The sequence below is a fragment of the Salmo salar genome, chromosome 28, assembly GCF_965601325.2.
Source record: "Salmo salar chromosome 28, fSalSal1, whole genome shotgun sequence".
NCBI lineage: Eukaryota > Metazoa > Chordata > Actinopteri > Salmoniformes > Salmonidae > Salmo > Salmo salar.
Window position 1 is genome coordinate 11,343,496 of NC_138318.1, and position 20,540 is coordinate 11,364,035.

Below are 20,540 nucleotides of genomic sequence, written 5' to 3' on the forward strand. Positions count from 1 at the left end.
CACACACACACACACACACACACACACACACACACACACACACACACACACACACACACACACACACAGGACCAAGCCTTTGGGCAAGCCCCTATCTCGTATATAACCAGAAAGTGTGCTTTGAATGACAGTACAGTCTACAAATCTAGCACATAATGCCTTTCTTGCAAAGCAAAATTAATACATTAATCTCATCACTTAACCATGTGATTTTTCTTTTCATTTTGCCCTGATAAAACTTTTTTACATTCTCATTTAGACACCATTTTTGACCAAAGGTGACCAAATTAAACAAAATAGCTCTTCCTAAAATTATAACATTGAAATACCTTATTATTCACATCACGTCAAAGCCCTAATTTAACATTTAACAGAACAATTTAACACTGCCAAATTACAATCATGACTTGATCGCGAATCATTTAGGCTCTGAGATGTATGATCCAATGTCCCCACCTAGTGGTCACACTACACAGTTGCATAAATACAGAGCACATCGGTTACCTTACTTCATATAGCAGGCTATGGCAGACAGACAGGTGGTTAACTATAGAACCGTGCCCTGATTGGCTAAGACGATCTCCCTCTCCATCCCTATCGATGCATGCTGGTCATTGTATTGATAACCTGCTCGCTTATTCCTTCTAGCGTCTTCCCTTTGCCTGGAGAAATATTAGGCTACATTCATTAAGAGTGTAGCCGTTATCATAGTGAATAATAGGGTAGGAAGGCAGACAACATGACCATCAGAAACGTACGGGATCATGGACAGAGGTTCCGACCTAGGATGGCATGTCTCAAAAAGGTAGGTAGCTTAGCCCTATCAGAGATCGTTATGCTACAGGGCAGATGCAGACATCTAGGCTACAGTGTGTTGCTATATTTAGTTATCAAAATATATATCGACTATTCGTTCATCACACGCTGGGCAGTGGAGTGTGATGTGTTGTATTATTATCCGGTTTGTCGACCAAATATGATAATAATACATCATGATTAAAAAAAAAAATCATAGCATGCCATTTTCTCCTACAGTAGCCATTTTTAAAACTCAACTGTTATGGATTTGTTGCCACATATCATAAAACATCATTCCCAGGAAAGCCTGTCAATATTTACAGTTAACCAGCTAGTCATGTTTAGTTGTTTCACAGGTGTTAATAAGAGTGTGAGAGAGCTAGCCTATGCAGTAAAATGAGACCACCTCTTCTCAATGTGCAAAGTGTAAATCCATTACTTTCGTGAACAGCATTTCACAAACTTGTGCTGTAGCTTTGGCTTTGATTGACACTGTGTTCTCGCTACCATTGTATTGCTACTCAGTGATGAGGTCATTGAGTGTGTGATCAGTATTATCTGATCTATTATTGTGTGATTAGTATTAGCACCTCCAGCAGCCAGCAGATAATCCAACCCATTTGTACTAACTGTACTGGACAGGACAAACTCTTGTTGCATTCCCAGCTGGGACCATGCTTGTTGTGCCAGCTTCTGTTACCAACAGGGTACTAAAACTGGGTTCTCTGTGTAACATAAAGGGGAACTGCACCTGCTGATTTGGCCTCGTTCTTTGGCTTGCTTCTCAGGAAATGCTGGCGGCCATGACATAAATCAAACATGAGGTTACTTGGGGATGTGGTATGATGTGAGTGTTTCTTGGGTGTGTCCTTGCAACCAGCAAATCAAATAAAATTGTATTAGACGCATACACATATTTAGTAGATGTTATTGCGGGTTTAGCGAAATGCTTGTGTTCCTAGCAGTGGAGTAATATCTAACAATACACAACAATACACAGAAATCTAAAAGTAAAAGAATGGAATTAAGAAATATAGATACAGTTCAAGTCGGAAGTTTACATACACTTAGGTTGGAGTCATTAAAACTCTGGTTCATCCTTGGGAGCAATTTCCAAATGCCTGAAGGTACCACGTTCATCTGTACAAAAAATAGTACGCAAGTATAAACACCATGGGACTATTAGGGACTATTCAACACCATGGGACTATTATTCTGACATTTCACATTATTAAAATAAAGTGGTGATCCTAACTGACCTAAGACAGGGAACTAAATGTAAGGAATTGTGAAAAACTGAGTTTAAATGTATTTGGCTAAGGTGTACAGTGGGGTAAAAAGTATTTGATCCCCTGCTGATTTTGTACGTTTGCCCACTTACAAAGAAATGATCAGTCTATAATTTTAATGGTAGGTTTATTTGAACAGTGAGAGACAGAATAACAACAAAAAAATCCAGAAAAATGCATGTCAAAAATGTTATAAAATTATTTGTATTTTAATGAGGGAAATAAGTATTTGACCCCTCTGCAAAACATGACTTAGTACTTGGTGTCAAAACCCTTGTTGGCAATCACAGAGGTCAGACGTTTCTTGTAGTTGGCCATCAGGTTTGCACACATCTCAGGATGGATTTTGTCCCACTCCTCTTTGCAGATCTTCTCCAAGTCATTAAGGTTTCGAGGCTGACGTTTGGCAACTCGAACCTTCAGCTCCCTCCACAGATTTTCAATGGGATTAAGGTCTGGAGACTGGCTAGGCCACTCCAGGACCTTAATGTGCTTCTTCTTGAGCCACTCTTTTGTTGCCTTGGCCGTGTGTTTTGGGTCATTGTCATGCTGGAATACCCATCCACGACCCATTTTCAATGCCCTGGCTGAGGGAAGGATGTTCTCACCCAAGATTTGACGGTACATGGCCCCGTCCATCGTCCCTTTGATGCGGTGAAGTTGTCCTGTCCCCTTACCAGAAAAACACCCCCAAAGCATAATGTTTTCTCCTCCATGTTTGACGGTGGAGATGGTGTTCTTGGGGTCATAGGCAGCATTCCTCCTCCTCCAAACACGGCGAGTTGAGTTGATGCCAAAGAGCTCCATTTTGGTCTCATCTGATCACAACACTTTCACCAGTTGTCCTCTGAATCATTCAGATGTTCATTGGCAAACTTCAGACGGGCATTTATATGTATTCTTGAGCAGGGGGACCTTGCGGGCGCTGCAGGATTTCAGTCCTTCATGGCGTAGTGTGTTACCAATTGTTTTCTTGGTGACTATGGTCCCAGCTGCCTTGAGATCATTGACAAGATCCTCCCGTGTAGTTCTGGGCTGATTCCTCACCGTTCTCATGATCATTGCAACCCCACGAGGTGAGATCTTGCATGGAGCCCCAGGTCGAGGGATATTGACAGTTCTTTTGTGTTTCTTCCATTTGCGAATAATCGCACCAAATGTTGTCACCTTCTCACCAAGCTGCTTGGCGATGGTCTTGTAGCCCATTCCAGCCTTTTGTAAGTCTACAATCTTGTCCCTGACATCCTTGGAGAGCTCTTTGGTCTTGGCCATGGTGGAGAGTTTGGAATCTGATTGATTGATTGCTTCTGTGGACAGGTGTCTTTTTTACAGGTAACAAGCTGCGGTTAGGAGAACTCCCTTTAAGAGTGTGCTCCTAATCTCAGCTCGTTACCTGTATAAAAGACACCTGGGAGCCAGAAATCTTTCTGATTGAGAGGGGGTCAAATACTTATTTCCTTCATTAAAATGCAAATCAATTTATAACATTTTTGACATGCGTTTTTCTGGATATTTTTGTTGTTATTCTGTCTCTCACTGTTCAAATAAACCTACCATTAAAATTATAGACTGATCCTTTCTTTATCAGCTAGTGACAGTGACTAAGTTCAGGGCAGGGTACTGGGGGGAGGCTGGCTAGTGATGGCTATTTAATAGTCTGATGGCCTTGTGATAGAAGCTGTTTTTCTGTCTTGGTCCCAGCTTTGATGCACCTGTACTGACCTGGCCTTCTGGATGATAGTGGGGTGAACAGGCCGTGGCTCGGGTGGCTGAGGTCCTTAATGATCTTCTTGGCCTTCCTGTGACACCAGGTGCTGTAGATGTTCTGGAGGGCAGGCAGTGTGCCCCAGGTGATGTGTTGGCCAGACCGTACCACCCAATGGAGAGCCCTGCGGTGCAGTTGCCGTACCAGGTCGGTGATACAGCCCGACAGGATGCTCCAAATGGTGCATCTGTAAAAGTTTGTAAGGGTCTTTATTTCTTCACCCTCCTGAGGTTGAAGAGGCACTGTTGTCTTCTTCACCACTTGTTCTGTGTTGGTGTAGGATTTCAGATTGTCAGTGATGTGGACGCAGAAACTTGAAGCTTTTCACCTTCTCCACTGTGGCCCTGTCGATGTGGATGGGGGCGTGCTCCCTCTGCTGTCTACTGAAGTCCATGATCAGCTCCTTCGTTTTGTTGACGTTGAGGTAGAGGTTATTTTCCTGGCACCACTCCACCAGGGCCCTCACCTCTGTCTTGTCGTTCTTGGTAATCCGGCCTACCACTGTTGTATTGTCTGCAAACCTGATGATTGAGTTGGAGGTATGTGTGGCCACACGGTCATGGGTGAACAGGGAGTACAGGAGGGGGCTGAGCATGCACCCTTGTGGGGTCCCTGTGTTGAGGATTAGCGTAGTGGAGGTATTGTTGCCTACCTTGACCACCTGGGGGCGACCCGTCAGGAAGTCCAGGATCTAGTTGCACAGGGCGGGGTTCAGACCCAGGGCCCCAAGCTTAATGATGATTTTGGAGGGTACTACGGTGTTGAAGGCTGAGCTGTAGTCAATGAACAGCATTCTTACATAGGTATTCCTCTTGTCCAGATGGGATAGGGCAGTGTACAATGCAATGGCGATTGCATCATCTGTGGATCTATTGTGGCGGTATGCAAACTCCACTTTGTCTCTGTACTGACATTTTGCCTGCCTTATCGAGTGCATAACTGGACTGTTTGTATTCGACCATATTCCAAGTCACCTTGCCGTGGTTAAATGCAGTGGTTCACTCTTCCAGTTTTGCGCAAATCCTGCCATCTATCCACGGTTTTTGGTTTGGATAGGTTTTAATCATCACAGTGGGAAACACATCCCCTATACACTTCCTGATGAACTCAGTCACCGTGTCAGTGTAAGTCAATGTTATTCTCAGAGGCAACCCGGAACATATCCCAGTCTGCGTGATCAAAACAATCTTGACGCATGGATTCCGATTGGTCAGACCAGCGTTGAATAGACCTTAGCATGGGTACATCCTGGTTGAGTTTCTGCCTATGGGAAGGGAGGAGCAGAATGGAGTCGTGATCTGATTTGCCAAAGGGAGGGTGGGGGAGGGCCTTGTAGCCAGGATATGCGGTTTCCAGTGTGTACAAAGTCCAGTGTAGTTCCTTTTAAGAGACACACCCATCTGTCAGAACCTTTCCCGCAACTGTTTCCCTACTCAATCACTACAAACGAACCTCCTGATTAATACAATTAGTGGGGTGGTTAAACTGTGTAGTGTTCTGTATTTTGATGTAAGTGGTACAGAGTCTGATTCCACCTACATGTGCTCCCTCCATCAATATACCAGAAGCCGTCATAAGGTGTATCATCCAGTGCGTGAAGCCCTGACCTGCTTTGCTTTTGGGCAATTATGTGTGAAACACATCTCACTGTCCTAGAAATGTCTCAGACATGATGAAAATGAGACCGGATTCCCCCAGGGTGAAATGTCCCTTTAATAGTAATAGTTCTATTTAAAGTAATAGGATTCTATAGATGTAATTCTATGCATATGGATCTGACCTGTCTCATTATCATAGTATCCTGTTGACTTCCTGTCCTATTGTCATGGTAACCTGTTGTCTTGACAACCCGTTGTCTCAGTGACCCGCCTCTGTAGTGGTGAATGTCTGTTGTCTTTATGACTTGTTTTCCTGCTGTCTGCGAGGTGGAGTCTGTGATGCTGGAGATGCAGGATCCAAAGACTGGAGTCAAGTCACAACCCCAGAGACTGGTTATCACTACTATACCTCACGCTATCACAGGTAAACACACACAAAGAAGCAAACAGAAAAAGACTCTCAGATAGTGGCTGCCATAGGTTAGGTAACTCCTACAGACCCCGGGACCTTTTTCCCCAAGTCTTGAGCTCAAGATTATATCGCCTTGACAACCTCTGGTCGAGACAGAGAGAGAGGGGGGGACATAGGGAGACAGGGAGGGAGTGAGAGTAGGAGGAAGAGCAGTAAGGAGAGAAAGATGAGAGAGAGAATGAAGGAGAGAGAGTGTCACGACTTCCGCTGAAGTTGGTGCCTCTCCTTGTTCGTTCGGCGGTCATCGTCACCGGCATTCTAGCTGCCACCGATCCACGTTTCTTTGTCCATTTGTTATGTCTTGATTGTTCACACCTGGTTCCCATTTCGTTATGATTATTTCCCTATTTAAACCCTCTGGTTATCATGATGATTTGTGCGTTATTATTTTACTGTTAGTTGTGTTTGTCATTATTGTTTTATCCCTGTGTGGATTTTGACTGATGAGCTTTTTCTAGAGTAAATACGTATATTTTACTCAGTTCGGTGTCCTACGATTGACTCTATTTCTCATCTCCACTACACTGACACTGACAGAGAGATGGCTAAAGAAACTACTGTATACTCTTGAGTTTTAATGATACAAATTCAGCTTTGTCCGTTTCTGATAAAATCATCCATGATTACAGACACTGTAACAGCATGTAGTCTGGGATTTGGAAAAAAATAAAATAGCGTAGCATAGCATATATTATACAACGGGTGGGCCGGGACTATCTCTTGGAAGAATGAAAATAATGTTTTTAATGAAAATGCTGTATGTCAGTCATTATTTGAATATGTTGTTAACCTGTTGTATAAAAGTGATAATGGTCTCGCAGCCGGTGTTTGGAGGATATATTGGCACGGTTTGCCAGTGCTCGACTTTGTCTTGGGCCTAACACCCATGCCAATATATCCTCCAAAAAGCGGCTTCGAGGGCATTCTCACTTTGATAAATAGCTTACTGGAATAACTTCCAGTATCCCTATAGAGAAATTTAGTTGGAAAAAGAAAAGCTGTCTCCTCCTCTCCTCTCATATTGACTGTCTCAGCAGTTGTTTCTCTGAGGCAGGTGTCTGGCATTTATATATCACCTCTCTCTCTTCTCCACTGCCTCTTTTGATTTCAGAGTTACTGCAACGATGTGCACTGAGAGTCGGGAAGCAAGTTCAGGGAGTGAATACATTTAATAAATGAAACAAACACGTAACACCGACAGCGCACTGACATGAAACAAATACAGATACAATGACAACTGGGGAAGCAGACTGGTGACCTAGAGGCCCGGAGAGGGAGCACACGTGACAGTTACATCAATGAGTCTGATGTCATACATGTGATGTCATATCTCTATAATAGCTGTTTGTTGTAACCTTCTCCAGGTGAGGACATTGTGGCATGGCTAACCAACTGCTACAGTATAGAGGCAGAAGGTAAAAGAGCTTTCTTCTCACACACACGCACGCACGCACGCACGCACGCACGCACGCACGCACGCACGCACGCACACACACACACACACACACACACACACACACACACACACACACACACACACACAGAGCTGTCTAGTATTATGGTTCCTGAACACCCACTCCTTTTCTCTTTTTCTCTCCCTTTCTCTTCTTCTTCCCACCCTCTCTGTCTGTGTAGAGGCGTGGGCTCTGGGCACCATGTTGGTGGCGTTTGGGTACATCTACCCCCTCCAGGATCATAAGCGACTAGTCATCAAACCAGACGCGTCTCTCTACCGCTTTCAGGTAACAATGACAACACCTCATGAATCTTAAGCTTAACCAACCCCTTACGCCGAACTCCTTGCCAAACCTCTGTGCTTTTTGTCTTTTCTCAGACACCATACTTCTGGCCAGCCCAGCAGTGGCCTGTAGAGGACACAGACTATGGTGAGATGCACACAAAACAAGACAAACAGAGTTAAAGTTTTCTTTATTGTTAGGTCATCTACATTGTGGACAAATAAGTTGAAGTAAAAAAAAAAATCTAATGAAAGTCATGTTTATTTCTCAGCAATATACCTGGCTAAGAGAAACATCCGCAAGAAAGGAACACTGGAGCTGTATGAACAGGTGAGAGACATTCACACGTGCATGCAGGCACACACATCTGTCTAATGTGGAAGTAGTAACACACGTCTGTCTGTCTGTTGTCTTTCAGGTGCAGTATAACAGCCTTCACAAGTGGATGAACCATAAGTGGGACTTCATTGTGATGCAGGCTAAAGAACAGTACAGGTTAGTCTGGCAGAAATAGACTACACTGTCATATATTATCCACAGACAGTGTACTTGGAAAATTTGACTGTTTTGTGTGTGTCTGTGCACAGGGCGGGGAAGGAGAGGAAAAAGCCGGATCGCGTGGTGTTTGACTGCCAAGAGAGAGCCTACTGGGTGGTACACAGACCTCCGGTGAGACACACACACTAGTGATGTGTGGGTTGACTCATAACCCAATGTCTCCGCATTTATATCTGCGGGTTTAGGGTCGTGAAATATTGTGTGGATTAAGTGCGGGAGGGTGGCGGGCAGGTTGAATAAAGAGAAAACAATGCTTTAAAATGCCATAAATATATCATTATTTTGCGATTCATATCTATAGGCTACATTGAGGTTTTTCTTTAATGATTTTTTATCTGACCTCAGTGTGTAAGCCTAAGCTTTAGGTCCTAACTGTAGTGCACCAAATACACGCCAATTACCAAATGCTTTTGGGAACTTGGGCAGAATAAGTTAACGTTGATCCACTGAGGCAAAAAGGACAATATCGGAGTTTAATTCAATAAGAAAAAAGCTTTGAAATGGAGAGCTGAAAATAAAGAGAAGGGAAGGCCAGTACAGTAGCCTAATGTTTACGAAAGATGTTATGGGTGATGATTGTGAGGTGCTATACAAATTCGACAGTCACAAGACGGGGCCCGTCAAGGGAAATGTGGTGTTCAGATGGGTTAAATGGAATAGTAACTGAAATCTGGACACTGACTGTAGTTCTATAACCTCTCTCGTAGCCTAATGTAATATTAACTACTTCAGAATTAAGCACTTCTTGCAGTAAAATTATACACCAAATGTACATTTGGACTCGGGAACAGGAGTGGAGAAATATGATTTATGCTTTCAGCATCTTGAGAGACTGAATGCGCGATAGGGACCGTCTGTAAAGGTGCTATCTTTATCAGCGTCATAAAAGCTGATAGTATTTCAACCACATAAAATATGCATCCAAGCCGAAGTCACTATGGGGTGATAACTTGAACCTGCGTTACACATAGGCAGATATATTATCAGAAACACTTTTCCTGTACTGTGACTGCTGACAGGTGAATATATCTCCACGTGAGATGATGTGTGTCTCTGCAGGGAGGAGCTCTGGCCTTTCACGACTGGACAGACAGGCTACTAACGAAACATCATGGGTAGAGAGTGATGCATCCTGGGCAGTCTCATGGGGGGGCAGTGGGGTTGGGGGCCTAGCTTATTCCTCTGTCTGATATCAATCACAAACCAAAACATGAAAATATCGAATCGTACCGTGCACATTACTTAATGTTTTGTCTGTCTGTCTGTAGCCAGGGACCGTCAGTGCAATGGACTACGGACTTGAACGCATGGTAGACCCCAACACAGAGGAGGTAACAGGTTAGTCCCACTGTTTGTGTGTGTGTGTGTGTGTGTGTATGGATTAGCCTGCTCATGTGGGGGTATATTGTAGCCACAGTATCATTGTCTGTGTAACCTAGCAAGGGCAAGGCTGTATTCAATCTGCTTATATTTGATAAGAGGATTTCTACCTTGGTAATCTGATACTAAATACAGGTACATACCCCTCTTCCTGCCCCCCCCCCCTCCCCCATTACCGTAGTCTCTGTTAACCAATCACATCAGACCTGTTCCCTCTGTTAGCCAATCACATCACAGATTTAGTTTTATTTCTGTTTGAATTCATCAATATTATTTTCCCCCCCTCTCTTTTTCTGTCTGCAGGTTTTCTTCAATGCCTCTCTTACAGTCGTAACTTTGAAGAATACTTCTATACACACAGACAGACGCGCACAATAAATACAAAGTTTACTGCAGCTGTCCATTCTGCTGTTATATATTACCAAATCATTGTTTTATTTCCCAGAAACAAACTTCAGACTTCTTCAGAAGAATTGTGAGAAACAACTTTTAATATCCTAAAATAATTAGCTTATAAAATGTATCTAAATGTACATATGAACAGTTCCTCCTTCCCTTTTGTCTGTGTTGATGAATATTCCTTTTTCCCTGTTTCCTGTAGATGATTTTTACGCAGCAGTCCATCATGAGGCCGAGGGTCAAGTCGTCTGTGTCTATCGGAGCGTATGTCACTATAGTTTAGATTTCACCACGTTTGACAATCCATCACACCTAGTGTTAAAAGCTGAAATCATATACTATCACCATATGATTAATGGTGAAAACATTTCTATCACTAAGGGGCTAATAAGCATCATTCTCCATTCTCTCCAACATAGTAGTTGTTGTTTTCGTGTTTGTTTTCTCTTTTCTCCAGTCTTGTGAAGTACTCTGTCACCTATAATAAGCACGACCCTTTCCTAGCCCCCTGTCTCCCTAGCAACCCCTGGGTAACTGATGATGTCACCTACTGGTTGCTCAACATGGCGAAGTGAGTCTGATCCCTAACTGTTCAGCTTACTAGTCCTGTCCTACCTGTTGTTGTAGAATGTATTATTTGAACTGATATCAAAACGTGGACATTCATATGTGTGTGTGTGTCAGTGTGGAAATTCCTACTAAGATGCGTGTGGAGAGGTGGACCTTCAGTTTTGGGGAGCTGCTCTCTGACCCTCGAGGCAGAGATGACTTCAGACTCTTCCTCAAGAAGGAGTTCAGCGGTACGTTGCTACAGCGTTACGACAACATTGGGAAAACATTGCAACAATGGTGTTATGATATTATGTCTTCGTCCATATCTTGAAAAATGTATTCTTATCTCAACGAGACTAACATGGTTAAATAAAAAAATATATAAAAAATGTTTTACATGATTATAGGCAGGCATGTACCAGTCCCATTTTACACCCAACAGTCTGGGTCTTTTCAAGGTGCCTCTGCTTGTTCTTTTAGGGATTGACATTATAAAACTAAAGTTTGACTGGCTGACTGGCTGGTTGATTGATTAGTTAATGGATTGATTGATTGATTGACAGGTGAGAACCTGGCGTTCTGGGAGGCATGTGAGGATCTGAAGTGGGGAACAGCCGCTACCATGAATGACAAGGCCCAGCAGGTCTACAAGTAAGACAACCACAACCCCACACACACTTGGGACTGAACTGTTACCACCTCTGTGTTTGGGTCTACCATATGTAGTCCAATGCACTGACGGTCCCTGGCTACGGACAGACAAAACATTAAGTAATGTGCATGGTATGAGTCGATATGATTTGAGGTCATGTTGTTTTGGTTTGTGATTGGTATCAGAGGAATAAGCTAGGCGCCCAACCTCACTGCCCCCCATGAGACTACCCGGGATGCATCACAATCTACCCAGGATGCTTCGTTAGTAGCCTGTCTGTCCAGTCGGAGTGAAAGGCCAGAGCTCCTCCCTGCAGAGACACACATCATCTCACCCAGAGATATATTCACCTGTCAGCAGTCACAGTACAGGAGTAGTGTTTTTGATAATATATCTGTCTATGTGTAACGCAAGTTCAAGTACAAGTTTTTTCGCCCCATAGGTTTAGTTTGCAGACAGGATGAACATACAACACAGTAGTGTTGTAGTACTCGAGACTGTTCTTGAGTCAGGTCTCGAGACCACATATCGAGTGTCTCGGTCTTGTCTCCGTGTCGGATACATTTGGACTCGGTCTTGACTCGGTCTCGGACAGTGAGGACTCGTAATTTCTTCACGAGACCAGCGGAGTAAAAAAACTTATCAGCTTCCATTCAGTCAGCGCATAAAACCACTTCGCCAGTCCAAATATACAGCATATACTCCTTTTTAGAGACATTAATACAGTATCTTAACAGTCTTTATATCTATTATAGACATGTTTGCTCAGTGGTGAACCTATAGGCCTTCAGTGTGTGACAGGTTCGTGATTCTGAAAGGACAGCAACCGTAATACCAGCACACACACACACATTAACCATGTCTCTGGTTAGGACTTTCTTGACGCGTGGCGCCCCCCGGTGGATCAACATTGATGGGAAGACCATGGAGGTGACAGTTAAAGGGTTGAAACACCCTCACAGATACGTACTGGATGCAGCTCAGACACACATCTTCATGCTGATGAAGAAGGTCAGTTTCACCACACTAATAATACAGGCCCTCTGTCTGCTGTAACTGGAAAATCATACACAAAATGGCTGCCATGATGTAACATTCCTGACTAACTTATTTTGGAGTAAAACCTTCAATACTCGTACAGGAGGTAAGGTGTGTGTGTGTGTGTGTGTGTGTGTGTGTGTGTGTGTGTGTGTGTGTGTGTGTGTGTGTGTGTGTGTGTGTGTGTGTGTGTGTGTGTTATAGGACTCTTTCGGGCGGTACCTGAAGTCTCCAGTGTTTAAGGACACTCAGAAGAGGGCCATCTGTCCTGACCAACACATGTTCAGGTCAGTGGTGTGTGTGTGTGAGAGAGTGTGGTCAGTACAGTGGAACATGTGGTCTGCACTGGTGTGACTACTGTAAAACTTCAATTAAACGCTGAGTCTCAAATGGCCGCCTGTCCTTTTTAATAGCCGGGCAACGGCACACATTTACGTCATTTCAGCAAATAAACGCCTGTTTCAAATGAATTGTTTGAATGAATTTCCATGAATTACCATGAATTGTTTATGAGGCTTAATGTTTCATTTGTTACATTAAATAATTCAGTAATGACAATTATGTAAACATCTGTTTTTATTGCCAGTAAAAAACTGCTACCCATTGGCTGCTAACAGCTGAGATCTGCTAGCTAACTGGAAAGCACAAAAACAGTCAACAAGTTTGGGATTCCTTACCCAAGAAATTGGCCGATCACCCTCTAGTGGCGAAAAGTAATAACTGTCGAAAATGCACAGTCAAAGATGAGAATAATTATTCTGTCAAGGGAAAGTTCTTATTTTTTATTTGAGGCATACTAAGACAAAATAAATGTGACACTGTGTAAATGATAACACAGTGCAGGAAATGAAGAAATTGATTAAAATGCTAGAATTAAACAATTACATTTGCAAATGATCAAAAACTGTGTGCATTAAGGAAATAGATGCCTGGCTCAAATAAAAGACTGCTTCTAGGCACCTGTTGCAAATAAACTCACAGGCTATTAATTAAAGTTTTACGGTATCTCCCTCAACACCTCTTTCCCCTCTCTCTCAAAGATATAATTAGTGTGTAATTGCAAGGACATGTATAACTCTCTCTCCCCCTCCTCAACTCTTTTCCCCCCCATCCCTTTTCCAGTGTGTCCCAGTTGGAGGCCAATGCGAGGAAGCGTCGACCCAGCATCAGTCCCATCATCGTCCGCCAGCTGGAGCAGGAGGAGAAAGCCAGGATGGCCACCAGTGGCCCTGTGGACATCACACAGGTCATGAGCAAACTCAGCAACAAGGGCAAGGAGGTGGCCCCGTCCAAGAAATAGACCATAGACACACTCACATGCATAGACATGAATACACACACTTCTATAAGTACAAACACAAGCACACACACACACAGGATACACACCAGCTGAAAGCTAAGCAATGTAGTTGCTACCTTTACATATAGTTTGGAGTACAGCATAGTTGACCAATAGTGAGCATTTGAAATTATATGTACTATTTTTAATTTCTATTAACTGTGTGCTGCCATGGCCAGTGTAACATACATACATCAGACAAAACAGCTAGAAGAGCAGTTATGTCTATCAGTCTAACTGTCATTAGAAAGCAATACTACCACAGATACAAGGGTTTAAAACGATTAAATGTTTAAGTTATTAAGTGGTTTAGTCTTGATGGTATGCTTCACTCACTGAACAGTATCACCTGTCTCACCTGTATCTAATTTTCTCTCAGTCATCAACATGTTCTACCTATAGGGACATATCTGTGTCGTTCCACCAATAGAGTGCCTTTTATGTCCCTGATACATAATGTGTGTACATTTTGATAAAAATATCCAACTGTTAAATTGAATGTTTTATGCGCCACGTGCCTCAGCACTCGGCAGTCCCGTTCTATGAGCTTGTGTGGCCTACCACTTCGCGGCTTAGCCGTTGTTGCTCCTAGATGTTTCCACATCACAATAACAGCACTTACAGTTGTCCCGGGGCAGCTCTTAGCAGGGCAGAAATTTGACAAACTGACTTGTTAGAAAGGTGGCATCCTATGACGGTGCTTCTTTGAAATTCACTGAGCTCTTCAGTAAGGCCATTCCACTGCCAATGTTTGTCTATGGAGATTGCATGGCGGTGTGCTCGGTTTTGTACACCTGTCACCAACGGGTGTGGCTGAAATTGCCGAATCCACTAATTTGAAGGGCTGTCCACATACTTTAGTAAATATATCAGTGTTGTGTTCGACACCACTTAAAGCGAGAACTATTCAAGACCAAGACTAGATGGGCGGCGAGTCCGAGTCAAGACCGAGACCAGAAAAATGCGAGTCCAATTCAAGGCAGTGATTGTAATTTTGTCAAATCACCACCATAATAAGAGTGATTTGATAATGAGTTAAAATGGCTGCATAGGACCTTTAAGCTTGCATTTAATTGCTCCTTGTCACGACTTCCGCCGAAGTCGGGTCCTCTCCTTGTTTGGGCGGCGCTTGGCGGTCGGCGTTGCCGGTCTTCTAGCCATCGTCGATCCACTTTTCATTTTCCATTTGTTTTGTCTTGTGTTTCCACACACCTGGTTTCAAGTCCCTCATTTACTTGTTGTGTATTTAACCCTCTGTTCCCCCCATATCTTTGAGTGGGATTGTTTATTGTAGTGCTTGTGTACGTTCCCCGTGAACGTACACTACGGGTTATTTTGTGCCCATTTATCTTGTTGTTCTGGATGCCTTTGGTTTTGCTTAATAAATCTCCGGTTATTACCCAGTTCTGCTCTCCTGCGCCTGACTTCTCTACCGCCAATTACGCACCCCGCTACAGAATCCCACACCGCAACATATGGAGTCAGCAGGAGCAGGTGCCCCGGGAATAGGGGTGGAGGAGCGCGTCCGGGAGCACGCATCTTGGCGCTGCCATGGACCGTGTTGTCCAAACCATGGACCGCTGGGAGAGACAGGGAGTTCCTCCAGTGCCTCCACCAGCACAACCGGGATCTCCACTACTCGCCCCCCCTTCACCCGGTCCCAGTGGGATTCGTCTCGCCCTTCCCCGGGAGTACGACGGGACGGCTGCACGCTGCCAGGGTTTCCTGTTGCAGCTCGACCTCTACCTGGCAACCGTCCATCCTGCTCCTTCAGGCCGCGACAAGGTGTCCGCCCTCATCTCGTGCCTCTCTTGGAAAGCCTTGGAGTTGGCCAACGCCGTGTGGGGAGAAGGAGATGCGGCGCTGGACCATTTCGAGGATTTCACCCGCCGCTTCCGGGCAGTCTTCGACCACCCACTCGAGGGTAGAGCGGTGGGTGAACATCTCTTCCATCTGAGGCAGGGGACGAGGAGCGCCCAGGAGTTCGCCATGGATTTTCGGACCCTGGCTGCCGGCGTGGGATGGAACGATAGGGCCCTGATCGACCACTATTGCTGCAGTTTGCGCGAGGACGTCCGTCGGGAGTTGGCCTGCAGGGACACCACCCTCACCTTCGACCAGCTGGTGGACCTGTCCATTCGGCTGGATAACCTGCTGGCTACCCGCGGACGTCCAGATCGGGTTCTGTCGGTTCCATACCCCAGCACCGCCGCTCCGGTGCTCATGGAGCTGGGAGGTGCGTGCGTAAGGAGACTGGAGGAGGTTCCGTCTCGTGCACCATCTGTGGCCGCAGAGGTCACACTGCCGGTTGGTGCCGGGTTGGTTCCTCTGGGGATCGAGGCAGCAGGCAGGGCAATTCTGGCATCATCCCAGGTGAGCCCACACCATTCTCACCCACAGCCCTCTGTTGCACACATGTTTTTGTATGTTACTTTTCCTGAGTTTTCCCCGCATTCCCAGCATAAGGCGCTCGTCGATTCAGGTGTGGCTGGGAATTTTATAGACAGATCGTTCACCCTTAGTTTAGGGATCCCCATTGTTCCCGTGGCTGTGCCCTTCCCCGTTCACGCCTTAGACAGTCGACCATTAGGGTCAGGGTTGATTAGGGAGGCCACCGTTCCTCTGGGTATGGTAACGCAGGGGGGTCACAAGGAGAGAATCAGTCTCTTCCTCATTGACTCTCCTGTCTTTCCAGTGGTGCTAGGCCTACCCTGGTTAGCTGGTCATGACCCCACTGTTTCTTGGCAGCGAAGGGCTCTAACGGGGTGGTCGCGAGAGTGCTCGGGGAGGTGTTTAGGGGTTTCCGTTGGTGCTACTACGGTGGAAAGTCCAGACCAGGTCTCTACCGTGCGCATTCCCCCTGAATATGCCAATTTGGCTCTCGCCTTCTCCAAAAAGGAGGCGACTCAATTACCACCCCATCGACGGGGCGATTGTGCGATAAATCTCCTGGTAGACGCTGCACTTCCCAGGAGTCACGTGTATCCCCTGTCACAGGCGGAGACGGCGGCTATGGAAACATATGTCTCCGAATCCCTGCGTCAGGGGTACATTCGGTCCTCCACTTCACCCGCCTCCTCGAGTTTCTTTTTTGTGAAGAAGAAGGAGGGAGGTCTGCGCCCGTGTATTGACTATCGATGTCTAAACCAGATCACGGTGATGTACAGTTACCCGCTACCGCTCATTGCCACAGCGTTTTAGTCAATGCACGGAGTGCGCTTCTTCACCAAATTAGATCTCAGGAGCGCTTACAACCTGGTGCGTATCCGGGAGGGAGACGAGTGGAAGACGGCGTTCAGTACGACCTCAGGGAATTATGAGTACCTCGTCATGCCGTAAGGGTTGATGAATGCTCCATCAGTCTTCCAAGCCTTTGTAGATGAGATTTTCAGGGACCTGCATGGGCAGGGTGTAGTGGTGTATATTGATGACATTCTGATGTACTCCGCAGGGTGCTTGGTCGACTGTTGGAGCATGACCTGTACGTCAAGGCTGAGAAATGCCGTCTCATTCCTAGGGTACCGCATTTCCACCTCGGGGGTGGAGATGGAGAGTGACCGCATTTCAGCCGTGCGTAATTGGCCGACTCCCACCACGGTAAAAGAAGTGCAGCGGTTTCTAGGGTTTGCCAATTACTACCGGAGGTTTATCCGGGGTTTTGGTCAGGTAGCGGCTCCCATTACCTTACTGCTGAAGGGGGGCCTGGTACGTTTGCAGTGGTCGGCTGAGGCGGACAGGGCTTTTGGTCACCTGAGGGCTCTGTTTACCACGGTTCTCGTGCCAGCCCATCCGGATCCCTCTTTGGCGTTCATAGTGGAGGTGGACGCGTCCGAGGCTGGGATAGGAGCCGTGCTCTCTCAGCGCTCGGGTACGCCACCGAAGCTCCGCCCCTGTGCCTTCTTCTCGAAGAAGCTCAGCCCGGCGGAGCGAAACTATGACGTGGGGGACCGGGAGCTGTTGACTTTCGTCAAGGCTCTGAAGGCGCGGAGATATTGGCTTGAGGGGGCTAAACACCCTTTTCTCATCTGGACTGACCACCGCAATCTGGAGTATATCCGGGCAGTGAGGAGACTGAACCCTCGCCAGGCAAGGTGGGCCATGTTTTTCACCCGTTTTTTTTTTTTTTCCCTTTCCTACAGACCAGGTTCCCAGAACGTGAAGACAGACGCCCTGTCCCGGCTGTATGACACAGAGGAGCGGCCCATGGATCCCACTCCCATACTCCCGGCCTCCTGGCTGGTGGTGCCGATAGTGTGGGAGCTGGACGCGGACATTGAGCAGGCGTTACGTGCAGAAACCGCTCCCCTCCAGTGTCCCGCTGGGCGTCTCCCCCCCTCACAGGGAAACACCACGATCCTGATCGTTGTGGATCGGTTCTCTAAGTCCTGCCATCTCCTCCCTCTGCCCGGTCTCCCTACGGCCCTACAGACTGCAGAGGCCTTGTTTACGCACGTCTTCCGGCACTAAGGGGTGCCTGAGGATATAGTGTATGATCGAGGTCCCCAGTTCACTTCGAGGGTCTGGAAGGCGTTCAGGGAACGTCTGGGGGTCTCGATCAGCCTTACCTTGGGGTTTCATTCCGAGAGTAATGGGCAGGTGGAGAGAGTGAACCAGGATGTGGGCAGGTTTCTGCGGTTGTATTGCCAGGATCGGCCGGGGGAGTGGGCAGCGTTCGTGCCCTGGGCCGAGATGGCTCAGAACTCGCTCCGCCACTCCTCCACTAACCTTTCCCCCTTCCCCTGCGTACTGAGGTACCAGCCGGTTCTGGCGCCTTGGCATCAGAGTCAGACCGAGGCTCCTGCGGTGGACGACTGGTTCAGGCGTGCGGAGGAGACATGGGACGCCGCCCATGTTCACCTCCAGCGGGCCGGGCTGCGCCAGAAAGCCAACGCAGACTGTCACCACAGTGAGGCCCCGGTGTTCGCACCGGGGGACCGGTCTGGCTCTCGACCCGAAACCTGCCCCGCCGCCTGCCCTGCCGGAAGCTGGGCCCGTGGTTTGTGGGGCCATTTAAAGTCCTGAGGAGAGTGAACGAGGTTTATTATAGGTTATAGCTTCCCCCCGATTACCGTATTAACCCCTCGTTCCATGTGTCTCTCTTCATACCGGTGGTGGTTGGCTCGCTCCAGGAGTCTGAGGTACGGGAGGTTCCTCCGCCCCCCTCTGGACATCGAGGGGTCCGGGCGTACCTCGTTCGCTCTATACTGGATTCGAGGTGTCGGGCGAGGGGCCTTCAGTACCTCGTGGAGTGGGAGGGGTACGGTTCGGAGGAGAGGTGCTGGGTTCCGGTGGAGGACGTGTTGGACCCTTCAATGCTGCGGGAGTTCCACCGTCTCCGTCCGGATCGCCCTGCGCCTCGCCCTCCGGGTCGACCCGGAGGCTGGCGTCGCGCGTCAAGGGGGGGTACTGTCATGACTTCCGCCGAATTCAGGTCCTCTCCTTGTTCGGGCGGCGCTCGGCGGTCGGCGTCACCGGTCTTCTAGCCATCGTCGATCCACTTTTCATTTTCCATTTCTTTTGTCTTGTGTTTCCACACACCTGGTTTCAAGTCCCTCATTTACTTGTTGTGTATTTAACCCTCTGTTCCCCCCATGTCTTTGTGTGGGATTGTTTATTGTAGTGTTTGTGCACGTTCCCCGTGAGCGCACGATGGGTTATTTTATGCCCATTTATCTTGTTCTTCTGGATGCCATTGGTTTTGCTTAATAAATCTCCGGTTATTACCCAGTTCTGCTCTCCTGCGCCTGACTTCTCTGCCGCCAATTACGCACCCCGCTACACTCCTCCCCACAACAAACTTCTGATTACTTTCAGTTACACACTGTCACAAGGGGAGTTATGGATGAACCCTGTCACGGTCAACATTGTCAATTTTCACTCTTATAGTCATTTTTCTTAATTTGACCTCTTGAGATGGGGAAGCAATTACACTACCCTAAAGGTGCCCTATTTGTGGAATGACACATACTGTATGTTGTATGTCATTATTGTAACTTACATTTCTGCACCATCCATCCAATAAAGAGTCTATATCCAGCACGTCTGTCTGTCATCTCATCTTCACCGTGTCATCCAGTCACTGTGCCCATCTCTGTCCATTAGTCTATAATGCCATAACAGATAACTCACTGTAATTTATGTCAGAGGGCCAGACCAGTCCCTTCTGCCTTCATTTATATCAGTGTTCAGTGTTTACCCATAATTTTTACCACTCCATCCCTGTGTGTGGTGTATTAGTATGACCTCTCAGTGATCTTTCCCCCTTGACCCTATGTCTGACCTCTGACCTTTAACCCCTACAGCTGTGTCACTTTACGGCCCCCATACCCCACCTGGCGGTCTACTCTGGCCCCCCTTCTTCCTCCACCTCACCCCCTTTCCCTCTCTGTCTCCCCAACACCCCCGCCTGCTCTTCACCCATCAGCGTAACCATAGATCGCACCCCCGCCTCAGAACGTAGGTTGGAGGGAAGGGGAGGAGTTGGGGTGGAGGGGGGAGAAGCCGACATTGAGAGCCAGGGGACTGCTGTCTCTTCTCGTTCACGTATGGCTCTCTCATTGGGCCGTCTGTTGAGAGGGGGCTGTACTCCCTCCGCAGTATTCGCCAGCCTTACGCCAAAATGTCCTGCCCCTGCCAGGACCAGCAGCCGCATTCAGCCTATTAACATGGAGCAGCCCAGCCAAGCACCGCCCAGGCGCAATGCCAAGTGAGTCACAGGACAGTAAGCTCACACATACCTTTATAGATCCTCATCCCTTCAGTCCCTCATCCCTCTTTTCTCTCCACTTTCCTTCAGTTTTTTCCAGATCAAGGTAGACATCCCTCCAGAGTGTCGTATCTACCCCGTTGACTCCGAGGAGGAGGAGGAGAGTGAGGGCGCATTGAGAGGAGGAGGGGGGAGAGGGCAGGTGAAGGAGATCATCTGTCCCTGGGAAAGTCTAACACCTTATGAGGGGGCCGG

The 20,540-nt window shown here is 46.9% G+C and overlaps 1 protein-coding gene across 1 annotated transcript; it reads left to right on the forward strand.

Annotated features, from left to right (window-relative positions):
- Position 1: 1 nt before the first annotated feature.
- On the forward strand, positions 2 to 19,615 carry LOC106589442 (regulator of G protein signaling 9). The gene is made up of 17 exons (XM_014179434.3): positions 2 to 805; positions 5,778 to 5,874; positions 7,287 to 7,337; positions 7,558 to 7,664; positions 7,757 to 7,808; positions 7,933 to 7,991; positions 8,080 to 8,156; positions 8,249 to 8,330; positions 9,488 to 9,550; positions 10,045 to 10,074; positions 10,201 to 10,262; positions 10,456 to 10,569; positions 10,683 to 10,798; positions 11,114 to 11,201; positions 12,075 to 12,213; positions 12,445 to 12,527; positions 13,363 to 19,615. Exons 1-17 carry the CDS (start codon positions 740 to 742, stop codon positions 13,538 to 13,540), a joined length of 1,464 nt encoding a protein of 487 aa, XP_014034909.1. The 5' UTR covers positions 2 to 739; the 3' UTR covers positions 13,541 to 19,615.
- Positions 19,616 to 20,540: the final 925 nt, after the last annotated feature.